Raw genomic sequence first — 14,539 nt, 5'->3', positions numbered from 1 at the left:
GCAGATGCGGGCAGAGCATTGCTGCAGTTCACTTCCTCTTCCAAACTGCCTCACAAGGTGCCAGCATGAGCCAGCTTCAAGCCCATATCTCCTTTAAAGCACACTGCCTTTCAAAACCCTGCTTTTCAGCACTAGTGCTACGGTTAGACAACCCATTCTTAACACACGACTCCTCAGGCACAAACACAATATAAACAGCGCAGTCTGGGCACCTTCACTCCTATGAATATTTCAACTAAGCCCAAGCAGTATGATCACAGCTGAAGAATCATTGTAAATGCAGAGTGGTTGCTGCTTTATCTGAGTCTTTATCCGAGTATGCTACTTAAGACTTGCTCTTCAGAGTGGCGCAGAGTAAGTCATTAAGAATTTGAGGCTGTAAAAACACTTGGGCTTGTAGGACTTTAAGGCTGAGAAATAAAAAACTGCTGGGTAGAGATGGCTGAAATTATTTCATTGCAGTATTATTCATCAAAAAGGCACCCCTGCCAGTAATATTCCTCCTCTGCAAATTTTAATTCTTGAAAAAAAATTTCAAGGAGATTTTTGAAAGACAAAATCTAAATAGATTATACCCTTCTCTCCCTCCCAGATTTAAAAAAGTGTTTGATTTAAAATAGTGAGGTTATTTCCACTTCATCTCATTTTCTCATTTTTTCCTTTTTGCCTTTGGGAAAAATAGAAGAAAGGTGGTTTGTAAATGGTCCTTTTTAAAAGACAGAATAAGATAATGTATTTCCTAGGTCTTGTTTAGATTTTCCAAAGTATTTTTCCATTTAAAAATAAATCCTGAGAGCGAGGATTTCCTTTTTGATTTTTTCAGCCAATTTCTCCATCTTTTTGTCTTACTTTCCCTCGCCTTTTCCAACTCTTTCTCCAGGTTCTACATATGCGTTTTTTTTCTTTTCTCTTCAGAAAGCAGTAATGTAAAGCCTCTTATTGTGAGATAGTTTAAATGAGTAAATGTCTGCATGTCTAATTCCCTGGTCAGACTTGTAACACATTTTCTTCCTCACTACAGCTGTGGTGGAAATGCAATTTGTGAAATTCCACAGATCTGAAAGATTTGTACATGGTATATGCTTTTGGGCACAGGTTCCCCCAAAGTTTACAAATCTCATATTTAAATTTATAACTTTATACAATTACTTTCAGTGGCTAAATTCCATAGCATTTTTCCACCTGCCAAAACAGCTTTCCCTCCTTGTGGTTAATAAACTGGATAGGATTTGCTATGGCAAATTTCTACTTTCATCTTCTGACACATCAGAAATCTAATGGCTTTTTTTGTTGCTTTTTATGAATGCCAGCTATGACCTATTGCCAGATTCATCAGTTTTTAGAGACTTTTTCAACATACTCATGACACATCTTTTAAGCTAGATTCTCATCTGGAATAAATAGCTGCAGCTGTGTTGATTTCAGAGGACTGAACTATAGAACTGTTGGTCTATGATTCAGTATCATACAGTATGAGTGACTGTTCTGGTGGGTTTTCTTTCTTCTATAAAATACAGTATCTGAAAACTATTCTCTCTCCCCACTCCATTATGCAATATAAACATAAAAAAWTAATTATTTGAATAAAAAGATTCTTCTTACCTGATCTGGGGCTTGAGATGCTGAACACAAATTCACTGCAACCAAATAAACCATAAAAATGATAAGGAATAAAACAACTAGGTTTTTCTCCATTGTGAAAATCTTGTATTTTTTTCTTCAGAGTCCTTGAGACATGATTAATAGAATTATGACATAAAATGAATGTTTGTTAGAGTTACTACTTTTTCTGCCTTCTTAGACAAATACTTTAAAATGACTCTTCCCTTCTCTTCCTGAATGCAAATGAGTGAAAGATACAGCATATGAAATTTAGACAAGAAAAATTGAAAAATGCAGGGTCTTTGCTGAAAAATTTAACTGCAAAGCTGGATAAAGCTTTCCTAACTGAATGACAGGATATCCTGACAGGGCTCTGTTCATTTATCCCTCTCTCTGAAGCTGTTGACAGTGCAAAAACAAGGACACTGAACTGTTATGACAGAAGATGTTTTCTTCTTTCAGACAGACATGAACTGAGGATTGGAGCAACTGCTGTTCTTGTTACCATTACCTTTGTTCAACTGATCTTAGGCAGAGTAAAGACTCTCTGGAAGTGGGTTTATTAGTTCTAATAACATAAGTGTCCCCTGAATGGTTCTGGTAGAAATACTACCAAGTTTATCTGAGTAGGCTAAAAGACCACCTTCCAGCTGTGGCTAGCTGCATAAAGAAGTTTTTTTTTTTCTTTTTACCTTTTTTGTTGCATCATTTTGATTAATTTCCTTGAACTAGTCAGCAGAAAATTAACTCAGCTATGTTGCGTGCATATGATTAGAAGGGATTAGTAGAAGGACGTTTTGAGTAGCTGAAAAGAAAACTGTTTCTCTCTCCTCAAGAGTTCTTCAACTCCTTTCTAGTCTTTCACTGCTGCTCTGCTCAGGTTTATAAGGGCAACTGCTCTCATTTCTTAATTAGCTGATAATTAGGCTGCCTCCTGTTTAACAGCTTCAGTTTGTGCTCTTGATGTTATCATTTTCAGTCACTGAAAGCACTCCATAAATGTGTCTTAATACACAGTTTTGTTTTAAAGCTAGTTACATTTCTAACTAAACAGTCCACAGAGGTATGCTGGCTGGAAACCTATTGCTTTCTCCTCACTACTCCCTCGCCTTTCTCCCAAATTTCTATTTATAGCTGGAGCTAGATGTTGCATTCATACTATATTATAAATGAAATATATATGAAATGTAACCTTGTTCCTTGTATCTTGAACTCCATATTGTTTTCCTAAAGAACTCTCTTGTGATTGTGATAGATATGTAATATACAAATTTACCTAATTTTGCAGTATAATCAACTGAATACTGCAAAATTGCTGATAGGAGATGCCAAGGCAGGATGTTTCCTGCACACTCATCAGATCCTGTTCCTTTCTGCTATATGATGAGGAAAGTAAATCATTTCTTGCTTATGCAGACAAGATAGTAGCTAGAGGTCAATATGATGGTACATATGGCCTTGARAATTACCATTTCTCCATTCTGAGGTCAAGGTCTCTCACATTGTTTCAGTACTGCATACAATATACAATCTGGTCTGAGCTAAAGACAGGAGGAATCTCTCAGAACATTAATTTGAATCTGGGAGTAAAAGTTATCCTCCCTATACTGCAGCTGTGCAACCAGCAACAACTAGGGCATCTTGCCTTTTGCTTGAGTTTGGGCAGGGTAGTTATCTGGACAGGATCTGTGTTACCTGAGTAGAAACACGTTCGCCTGATCCTGCATGTGTCATGCCATGAGCCAACAGCTTCTGTAGCAGCTTGAAGTCAGCAGGGTTTCTTTCTTGCCTGTTGCCAGCTCAGACAGCGCAGTGGTGAAAGGAGCTGTAAATCAAACATGTCCCTTTCCTGCTCTGTAGATCAAGATAAAAGGCAATGTGCATCAGCTCTGTTTTTTGCTGTTACCTCCCATTTACACATTTGTGTGAAGTAAACCCTTTTTCTCTTTCCTTCCTCTCCCTTCTTGTCAGAGAATGGTCACTTTCCCTGCTCCAGAGAGCCTAGTTACCGTTTCCTGTTATTGGTATGGGGAATTTTCCTAATTTGCAGGGATTAAACATAGACTATGCCAGACTGTGATAGCAAGCTATTAGGTGGCTCTATCACTCTGTCAGGCCAGCTCATGCCGCAGCCTGGGCAAAATTGCAATCTAATATGTAACCTAGCAAACAGGACAGGCTGCTTTGGTGGGAACTAGGGTGGCAGGGTGCTGCCCTGACCACTGGAGGCAGCCCATGAATTGTGGTGCCTACTGCTGCACGTGCTGCTGCTGGCAGCACACCTGCTAGCCAACCTGGGGCGCTGTCTGCCTGGCCTTGCTGCCAGACAACACTGCCTTGGCAGTCCGGCTGGCACCTGCAGCGCAAGGCGGCCTCTGGCTCTGGTGCCCTTGTCTGTACTGCTGTGCTGTTGGTATAGGAAAGGGGCCCTCTCTCCTGTGTTTCATCCTTTCATTTTAGAAACATTAGGATTGCAGGTCTCAGCCTGTAGAGACCTGCGATCGTAATGTTTCTAAGCATTTCTGAACCCATGTTCTTCTTTCCCTTTCCCTGCTGTACCACAGGCCMTAATAGGTGTTCGCTTAGGAAAGTGCTGAGAAGTTCATGCTCCTATTAGAAGCAGCAGGAATTTCATCTCTCATAATGTTGCTCTATGTTGCTGCATCTGTGCTGTCTTGGTCACCCTCCAGCTCCTGCCCTCGACTCGCTCGTATCCTGTCCTGCATCCAGCCCATTTATTTCTGGGGCTGTCGTCCTCCAGGGTCACGGTGGCAAGCTATCACATTCTTGTTTTCTTGCTGCTCATACAGCCGGGCTGAAACCTTTGTGCTCCTGCATTTCCTTCTTTTAAACTCTCCTGGCTTCAGCAGGAAAGTTTATTTTAGCTCTGTGTTGTGCCTCTTTTTGTGTCCAACTGGAGTGTGGAGGTTTTGTAAGCCTCAAACTACAAATATCAAAATACAAATGTGTCTGTGGATTTTATCCCCTTGGAGTTTTTTCAGATAATACTGATTTGGGTGAGGGAAGTGAGAGAAGAAATGTGGGAGTGACAGTGGGCACAAAGGTACCGTAAAGCTAGAATCTGTTTGACTCCAGCTGGGACTCACTAGGGCTATCCCGGCCACTCGGACACTCACTGTCTCAGCTACTGGTCACCCTTGTATCTCTGAAAACATTCAGACTGCAAGCAGCCTGGTGGAAAAGAAGAGTAAGACTGTGTTTGCTGTAATACTGCAAATATCAGGTGCTATAGCATACATTTGTGCATGACACAGTCTGTCACAGCCATCCTCCCTCACTACCATTGTGTTCCTGGACTGAATGTTGCTACTTTAAGTAGACTTAAGTTTGCTGCCTTTTTGATTTCGTCATCCACCTACTGTGTCTCTCCAAGCTCTTCTATTTTCTGTGTGCTGAAAATGCCAAACAACTGGAGAAGATGCAGTAGCTTGTTTAGTATCTAAATTTATGTGTTTTTGAAAACAATATTTACTGCTATAATTTATTTCACTGTAACAACAAGATAGTTTTTCTTTCTCAGAGCCAGGCATCTGGAGAATGAGATCACCTTAAAAGTGAACTGAAAAAGATGATGATCGCAGATACTTTAATCACCATTTTGATAACTACTTAATTCCTTGCATTTTTTGGTTATTGACTACATGACTCACATTATATGTTGTTCACCTGAACTTTCTGAACATGAACGTGATTTCTCTATGGGAGATAGCTGAACAGCATATAATGAACTCTGAGAAACTCATACAAAGCTCAGCCACTTCACAACTGTATGACCAAATCACCATTTTAAAGGAAATAAAAAGAAATATGAGCAATTTGAAGCAGAACAGTCATTACTGCTTGAACATTCATGAACACTGCATAATAAAAGCTGGTACTTTTTTCTTGGTACATCCCATTCTACCCGCAGATAAGACTTCTGCCATGGAGATCACTGAGCACCTCAGCTCCTATCTTGGGGACACAGCCTTTTTAGTGAGGTCTTAGGGAATGAACTGAGTAGCAAGTTTCAAAGGTGAGAGCAGTCTTGAACTAAATTTAACATTCTTATTCTTAGTAATTTGTAAGTAAGCATCAGAAAATAAATAAATTATTGGTTTTAAAGTATGCTGATTCTGTTTTAGAACTGGTCACAATAGGAAAACTGTCCCTGGGGACTCAATAGTTACGATTAAAGGTTCAACAGCATGTTCTAGGGAAGTCYCTTTTTTCTTTGTTTTCAAACTAGCTAGCATACCTTGTAGAGCGGTAGGAAAATATAAAACGTGCTCAGAGGAAGAGAGCTTCCTAGGGGGAGGGAGATTTTGATTCGTCCAAGAGAAATATCAGAATATTAATTATAGGTAGGAGGAAGGGGGGTAGAAGCAACCAAGTTTCCTAGGAGGAGGCATGGGGAAAGGTGAGGGTGAATATTTGGGAAATACTGCCTTTGATTAACCCAGAATTAATTGGAACATAACAAAGAGATTAAAAAAGTTTGGCAAGTTAAATTCCAGTGCCATATATCTGAGGCAGCCAGTGGTAGGTCTATGAAGAGTCTGAATGTGTAATGTGGAAAATTTTAGGGGCGTGTAGTTTTATCTGTGGGGTTATGACAGCCATCATTTTGAAACATGGTGACTATCAGAACTAATTAATTCTCCAAGCTCATAGGATGCATTAAAGATACAGCTGCAGCTTGTATGCTGAGGAATGCTGCACGTCTGACAGGGGCCATCGCTTTTATCAATGTTAATGAGGGAGAAGGCATAGACAGCTGATCTAAACCAGAATGTGTGCACGATGCATACAGCTGATGGCAATGCAGACTGCTAGTCAAGGGGTGGTCTTAGCCATAGATTAGATCCTCATAGTGGCCTCTTCAGCTTTCTTTCTTTCCCCTCTTTTTTTTTGTTCTCAAAAGAGTCTTTCAGCTGGTGAAATTGTAAACAAAAGGCATTCTATCTGAGGCAATAGCAAAGAGGGCTTTGCTAGGGAGACATGTTGAGAGTAGTGTACACGGCACAAACTTGGACAATGTTATTTACTTCGACTTTTAAGGTGGTGTTTGATGGGTGAGCTGTAAAGCTGAGCTTATAATGAAGYACCATATTCTAAAGAGAATGACCACAAAATCATGGTCTGCTCAGGGGTATCTGTGCTACCCTTTCATACTATAACAGTATGTTAGTTAAAAAAAAGTCCAGCTCCAGCCATAGGTAAGGCCCTGTGCCTGGCAGGGCATAAGACATGTAAATCAGTCCCAGATTTCTGGGGAGCATTCCCTGTTCAGGCCCGGATGTTCAGCAGGGTGTAGCTTCAGTGATCCTGGGTGGCAGTGCCATGGGGGTGGAGGGAGGCACTGTTAGTAACCTGGAGCTGGAAGTGTAGCTCGCACAAAAGATTAATAAAGCTACCTTTGTGTCTGTGTGTCTGCTCTGCATCTTCTGCATTGCTTTACTCAATAGACCATGCACAGACACTGGTCCCATGTTGCAGCCAGCTGACAGCAAGGTAAATGCATAGGATATTACTCTRATACAAAATCTTGACTTTTTGAACACTGTGATTCTTTGTCACAGGCCATATAACACTCTTTRGAATAATTAAAGCTGATATTTAATGGAGCATAAATATAACATACACATTTTGCACAGATTTGGAATAAAATCTACCAAAATGGTGAGTTGTTGGATAAGTATATCAAAACAAATTTGTAAAACATCTTCCTGTTCTTGGGATGTCAGCRTGTAAGAAGCTTCAGCTTTAAGATGTGATCGAGAGATGAAACTAGGGAACAAACAGCAGGGYTACACAAAATGAGAGGGTGGCTCACTACAGTCTTGATGATAATTCTCAAGCAAATGYATTTTGTAGTTTGTAAATATCCAGTCAGGAAGGAAGCTGGGACTGTTTGTGTCTTGTGCTTCAGTTCTGCTAATGTTGCAGAGTGTAAGGCCAAAATACTACGAGAATTCTGAGATTCTCATATCTAAGATAGTCAGAGGGATGTGGAACATGAATTTCTAGKGCTGTAGATACTACAATAGTTTCTACAACTGCATGGTAGAATAGTATGATGGAAAGCAGYGTGCAAGATTTAGATCTTAGCAACTGGCTGTGGTAGAGCTGGGGATGCTTCCGAATCCCAGGCACTATAAGATAAGAGAGTTATTGCAGTGAGGGGAAGTAGCAGAAACTGTGTTATTGCTGTGGTGTTATTACCTGCTGACTTCCTTCCTTGTTCTTGACAATGCAGAGTTCACTATAATTTTGGCCTACATGTAGCTTGTGTGCTTTCATAGTAATGCTTTTGTTTTGAACAGTTGAACTTAAACAAAGTTGGTTTAATATAGTTAATAATTTCCTAGTAATAGAACCAAATTGAAGACAGTGAGAACAATCAACCTTTGCTCAGATTCTTTCTTCCTTTTAAATGCAGTCTTTATAATGTTATCTAAATGTGCATGTTTATAGATATAGTGAATTGATTTCAGCCAATTATCTTGTCTAGAAAAAGCTATCTCAAAATTTGTTTGGGGGAAAAAAAACTCCAGAAAAACAACCACGCAGAAACTAGCTGGCATAATTTCCACAAATGGAAAAACAAGTAGTTATCAATCATTGTCTTAATGCCTATGAAATATAAACTCGCTGTGGTTTATGTYAGGTTAAAGGGATCTACCCAGTGCTATGCTATATGGTAATACAGTATGAGCATGCAGCACAGTCTGCTTAATAGTCCCTGACCCATGACTCACGGGTAACCAGTTGCCCACAGCGATATCTGATACCTCTTGGAAGAGCCAAGTATGGTGTTGCCTGGAGTGTATCACTTGGCTACAGGCCAGCAAAGGTTGTAAACCACAGGCTAATGAACAGGGCTGGATGTGGAATAAGGAGGCTCGGGCTGCGTTTTTGGCTCTGTTGCTTAAAGAAGTGGGCAAGCCACCCTCCTTTCTGCCTTGGCTTTCACCTTCTCCTCTTTCCTTTCTGCTCTAACTGTTCAAACTGGAGCCTGTCTGCGGTGGGGGCTGCCTTCAGCTGCCTTCGCCTCTCCAACACCGTGACCCTTGCCTAGGATGGGCCCGCAAGCTGTGGCTCCGTTACCAACTGGTAGGGAAGAACACCCGCCTGCCACTCCCGATCCGTTCAATACACGTATTTTTAGGCGAAGGCTACAGAGCGGGCCGACGACGGCCGGCGGGCCGTTGCTCCGGCAGCCCTTTACCTCGGCGAGCCGTTAGCCGTTAGCCGTTAGCCGTTAGCCGTTAGCCGGCGCGCGGCGCGGGCGGGCTCCGCCGGGGGGCAGCAGAGCACAGGCCATGGCCGCGCGCAGCCTCGCGCCCTCGGCGGCGGGAGAGGGGAATCCGGGGGGATGGCGGTTGGGGGGGGGTGTCCGTTGGGACCCCTCTTCTCTCCCCCCCGCCCCCACGGTGTCCCCCCCCTCAGCACCATCTCCCCTCGTCTCAAAAGCTGAGACCTCAGGGAGCTATTCCCCTTCGCTGGCTCCCACTGAAGATGTAAGCATCGGACATACAACAGGAATAATAATAATAATAATAATAATAAAGAGTAACTTCAAATATGCAGGACCAGCTGCTGAAGCTCTATGTAAAAGAATCGGCTTAATCTTTCATGATGAAAACTAAGCCCTGTTAGTTTATTATCTTACTGTGAGGAAATAAGCATACGGGGATTCTTCCCACTGACTCTCTAACTATACAGTTATACAAAAGGTATGCTAAAATGACTATAGTTAGTGTTTAAAAACACTGGAAAGTCTAAGTAAACACAAAGGTGTGAAGTTGGCTAACGGGCGATGAGAGCAGACTGAGTGCACACCCGCAAAAAAAAAAAAAAAAAAAAAAAAAAAAAAAAAAAAAAAAAAAAACTTCTAAGGGCTTGAGCAGGTAGCAAGGCTCCCTGCAGGAATAGAGAGGGCCTAGCAGGGGCCTGCGCATGCGCCTCATGTTCAAATATATTTATATCTTGAACATGTCCAATTAAGAGGAAAAACTGCAGTTTTGAAAGTTTTCATGGAAAAGAAAAGTATTTAGAAGTAACAAGAGGCCAGAATTAAGTTCCCCATGCCATGAGAAATATTATTCGGTGTGGGAATTAGACACAGTRACATGAAGTATTCATCTAAAGAGTACAAATTTAGGGTATTTAGGGGTTATAGATTAAGAACTTCGTAGTTTTTGCGTGCTTGACTTTTTAACCTTACTGTTTTTAAAATTTGGAATTTTTKGGGGCGTTACAATCATCTAATTTATTAAAAGCACATCTACACATGCACATGTGCAAAGTAAGAAAAGTTCTATCACAAGAAACCATATTTGAGCCCCATAAAAGCTGACAGCACTGCTTAGGTGCATGGAGAGCTGTCGGTGATAGTCTCAGTGGCTGTGARTCTATGTACTCACAGCCACTGAGACTGTGAGTCTGTGCGTGTCTTTATCTCCTGGCAGAAGCACGTGTTAAAGATGTGCTAACCCCAATGTTGCAATTGTGGACAGTAGCAGTTAGTTGCCCTGCAAGGGCAGTACCTCTGCTGTCCAGTCAGCAGGCGCATGTTAGATCTTCTAAATGAATTGGTGGTTAATGTTTCTGCAAGGTGGAGAAAACACTTCATCATCTTATTTTCAGAAACAACTGGCTTATTTCCCCAGCAAATGAGACCAATAAAAGGCAGGTGCCTAGCACAGGGAGCTTTAATTCAGTTATTTCAAATCTACCAAGGTTATAAGCAACAGAAACAAGGTCTGATGGTGTGAAACTCTAAACAGGAACAATGCTAACTCTTTTGCTCTAGCAACRTTACTTGTCTTTGCAGATATTCGTCATCCTGAACCTGTCAGGTGGTCTTCCATGACTTTTATATGTCTCCATTCCAAGAAGACTGCAGAATACATTTTAATATCATTTAGCATGAACCACATTCTAGTAATGCAAAAATAGAATCTTTTGCACTCAGACTGCCTTTAGTGAATCCTTCTTGTACTTCATCAGTGGTGTAAGACTAGCCAGAATCCAGAGATTCCTGCAGCCCCAGTGGGCAGTAGTACCTTGTGGTTCTGTCAGTGTGGTTATATCTAACAAATGCTGACTGCCATAATTAGAGTCAAGGAATAGCACCGTACAACAATCCAATCCAAACTTTTTTTTAAAAAAATCTGGTCTGCAGATATATAATTACATGAAAACCTAAGGGCGAATTTTCTACTTGGGCATCAGTTAAGGAAATTGCATTCATATGGAAAAATGTTGTGATGTAACCTCATGAACCTTATTTCAATCAGTAACATTGATATATTACGGTGAACTAAATGTTAGCTTCTGATTTGACTTCCTGGGATGAAGCGTCTGAGGAGACCAAATAAGTAAATAAAGACTATTTTAAGGACTGAAATTCCAAATTTGCATTGCTGTGATATGGCATCAGTAGACTATCCTTTTTTTGAATATGGTATCCATCYTATGAAGGAAACGGAAGGATTTGGAAAGCTCCAGAGAATGCGAATGATAATTATTAGAAAACAGGAAGTGATAAATGTCTATGTGGAGTAGATAGAAGACTTAAAAGAATTAAAGTGATTAGAAGTATTATGAAATGTGTAGAGAGGGTAAATGGAAAGTTCTTAGATTTCCCTTTTTTTTGTAATTCTACAATAAGAGAACATTTGAAAGAATTGAAAGTAATTACCCTTAAAATGATGAAAGAAAATTATTTCTATGTAAATAAAAGGTTAAAAAAATYAATCTTCTAGTAGTCTACTAGTGCAACTTTTTCCTGTTTTCCATTTGTTGGTATGTAAGTCTTATATCTCTAAACTGTACACAGTTGGGAAAAACTGGGCAGAAAACWCTGTTTCACAGACTTTCTACTAGCRTTAAGTTAGAATCCTTTAGAAGCAGACTTTCTACATTCTTGCAGAAAAAGTTTAGATTTTGAAAAACTTAGTTTTATTCCAAATCAGAATATAAGTATTCACAGGTCAAACTGAATAAATCATACTGCAGAAAAAACAGAATTGAAATGTTCACCTTTCTCCTTGCCTGCTGGGTGCAGTATCTGCTGACTCCCTGGGCTCTGCAAAGATCTTGTAGTCTACCTGAATGTTTGCTGAGGAGACCAAAGGCTCAGTGTAATTTAGGTGTCTAAATACAACCATCTAGTGCCATTTTAGATGTCCTAGGATGTTCRAGACATCCTCTTGCCTGCTGGAGCAGCACCTGGGAGTGACACAGGATAAGGGAAAACATGTAAAATGTTCCTAGGTGACTACAACATACTGTATGGGAATAAGGACCCGTGATGAGCTCTAAGCCTGAAAGCTTGAGGAGCTACAGATTTTACAAGACTGCTGAGGGCTAGCCCTAGGAAGACAGTAAGTCTCTCCTTTTCAAGTTCCCCCTGGACAAAATCCTCCAAGAGCTATAATTTTTTAAGACATAGATTTCCTCCTGCTAACTAGTTTGGCTTCTGTGAATCCACAGGCCAGGAAGCATAGGCTACCTAGAGGTCCTGGGARCTGCAGAGCATGGAAATTGTGTTCTGAGAGAAAATCTAACTGATGTCTCAAAATCAATATTTTCTCTCAGAAAAGGTTTTATGGGACCCAAGTTTCCTGTTGGGAAATCAATATAATGGAAAAATCACAACTGGGTGTTCATCTGATACAGGCTGTAATCACAGGGTAGAGTAGATACTAGTCTATTCTGATCAACCACTGCTGAGTATTTCAAGAGATGTTATGATGCAAGTTTTCTGTCTGAGATCCAGCTCTCACTGGCTTGGCACTCTCAACTGTGAGTAGTTTTTCAAAAGAGCTCAGTTCCTATTGTGACTATTATGACCAGGTTTTCAAAAGATTTCAGCACATTGAGTGCTGAGCTCCTTTTGAAAACCTCCTAATAATTATTTAGATGCGTAAATAGCATCTGAGTGTAGTTGTAAAAGCTGACTCTTTCTTGAAATTCTTGCAACAAAGTAATGCATGTTATCAAGCTTATTTTTTCATGTTCCTTTTATGTGATTTGCCTTTATATGTTCTCAGCATTTGAGCTGTTTTTGACACAAATTTTACAAAAATAGAGTAGCAACTATAGTTTGCCCTTGGTCTACTATTGTTAACTCAAGATCAATACAGTACAGCCTTTTTCCATTGATGGATACCATGTGGAAACTTGAATGTTATTATTGAGCAAGTTTTCCAGATTTGCTGATAAGTAAGAAGAAGAGATACTATAGAGTGAGGATGAATTCTTTAGTGGAGATTCTTCAGTTAATGTTGTACCTCAGGACTGAAGACTAAGTGAGGAAAGAGATTTTGGTGATGACAGTCTTGCACCAAAGACAACAGTACTGTAAAACAGTAGAAGTTTTTAAGCARTGTGTCCATTACAGAGTTGGATTTAATTAATTCCTGTCACAGTGTTTAAGAGGCAAAATGCCCAAATTTGCATTCTTGGAAAAAGTCCTGGGTGAGGACAGAATTTAGAATGAGCCCTTAATGAATATGAAAATATGAGCATAGAAACAACCACAYCAAGTGGCCCATCTAGTCTGGTAGCTTCTTCCAGACAGTGCTTGGTACTGGATGTTTAGCAAAAGAGTRTAAGAAACAGACCAAATACAGGATAATGTTTCTGATATACTTGTCCATGTTTCCAGTAACCAGCTCTTTTAGCTATTTTATATTTTACTTTTGTCTCCATAGCATCTTGTGGTAATGAGTTCCACAATTTAGTTGCATGCTGTGTGAAAGAGCCCATCACTTTAAACCTGCTGTCAGATATGGTGGTTGGGTGTCCATACTTGCTGGAGCATGAGAAATAGCTAATAATCTGTTTGCGATTTTGTGGAATTGTATCATATCCCCTCCCCCGGTAATTTCTTTTCCAAGGTGCRGAGATAGAGTTTATTCAGTTTGTCCTCCTGTGAGAGTCATCCACCACTTCTGACCTATTTTTACCCTTCTCTGAAGTAGAACCTTTCTTWGCTCACCTCTGCAGTTTTTGAAATGGGCTGAGCAAAGCTGCCKACAGCATTCAAGATGTCTGTGCATCATAGTTTTGTAAGGCTGTTGTATCTGTAAGGTTGTATTTTTTCTGTTTTGTTCTCAATTCTCCTAATGATTTGTGTATGCCTTTCTTCCTACTCTTGAACATTGAAATGATGTTCCAGAGAGCTAGCCACAAGGCTCACAGATTTATTTACTGAGCAAATAGTGATTTAAAGATCATCCCTAGGCCAGGATTATTTTTTCTGTKTGTGTGAATTAACACAGAATTTCATTTGCAGTTTATTCCCTGACTCATTGTGAAATCCTTTTGCAGCTTTTCACAGAATTGTCCTTAAAATGGAGCTTCCSAAGTATTTTTATAACATAAAATTTATAACATTGTGTTGCCTCATTATTCATTCCTTTTTCACTTGTGCTTTTCAGCATAGTCATACATCTCACTTCCTTACTGATATCTTCTCTCTAATGTGAAAAACTGGAAATCTATTTCTTCCCTTTATTTCCTATGTTTCAGCCAGTTAATAATTTACTGGAGAACCTTATCCTATAAAAACTTAGTTTCTTTGAGAGCCTTTTGTAAAGGGCCTATTACACTCTGCAGCCTAGATGGCTAGGTCATGGAGGTGAGCAAAGCTCCATTGGAATCAGTGGATCTACACTGCTTGCAGAAGCAAGGAATCTTAAAGGTCTGTCTTAAAGGATTCACAAATCTTTAATCATCTATTCATGTTCTTGAAAGTGCCACGTAATAGAATCTATTATCTCAGTTTCTTGGCCAAAATGCTCTGACATGTCATTATCTTGCTATAAAAACTTCCTGTTTCATCTATCATCTCTTTATCCAAAAGCAAAATGCTGGTGTAGACTTATGCTGCAATTTGTTTTTATTCTTTGAGGCAAAGATA

The 14,539-nt window shown here is 40.1% G+C and overlaps 1 protein-coding gene across 1 annotated transcript in view; it reads right to left on the bottom strand.

Moving 5' to 3' along the window:
• The window catches only part of STAB2 (stabilin 2), a 98,199-nt gene extending 96,504 nt beyond the window's left edge, over nucleotides 1–1,695 (bottom strand). Inside the window, exon 1 of the mRNA XM_085322617.1 lies at nucleotides 1,603–1,695. Within this exon, the coding sequence (XP_085178743.1) occupies nucleotides 1,603–1,695 (93 nt within the window). The remainder of the gene's footprint in view (nucleotides 1–1,602) is intronic.
• Between the last annotated feature and the right edge of the window lie 12,844 nt (nucleotides 1,696–14,539).

The sequence above is a fragment of the Rhea americana genome, unplaced genomic scaffold (genome assembly GCF_003343005.1).
Source record: "Rhea americana isolate MKP2758 unplaced genomic scaffold, rheAme1 scaffold_79, whole genome shotgun sequence".
NCBI lineage: Eukaryota > Metazoa > Chordata > Aves > Rheiformes > Rheidae > Rhea > Rhea americana.
This window is presented reverse-complemented; position numbering and strand designations above follow the sequence as displayed.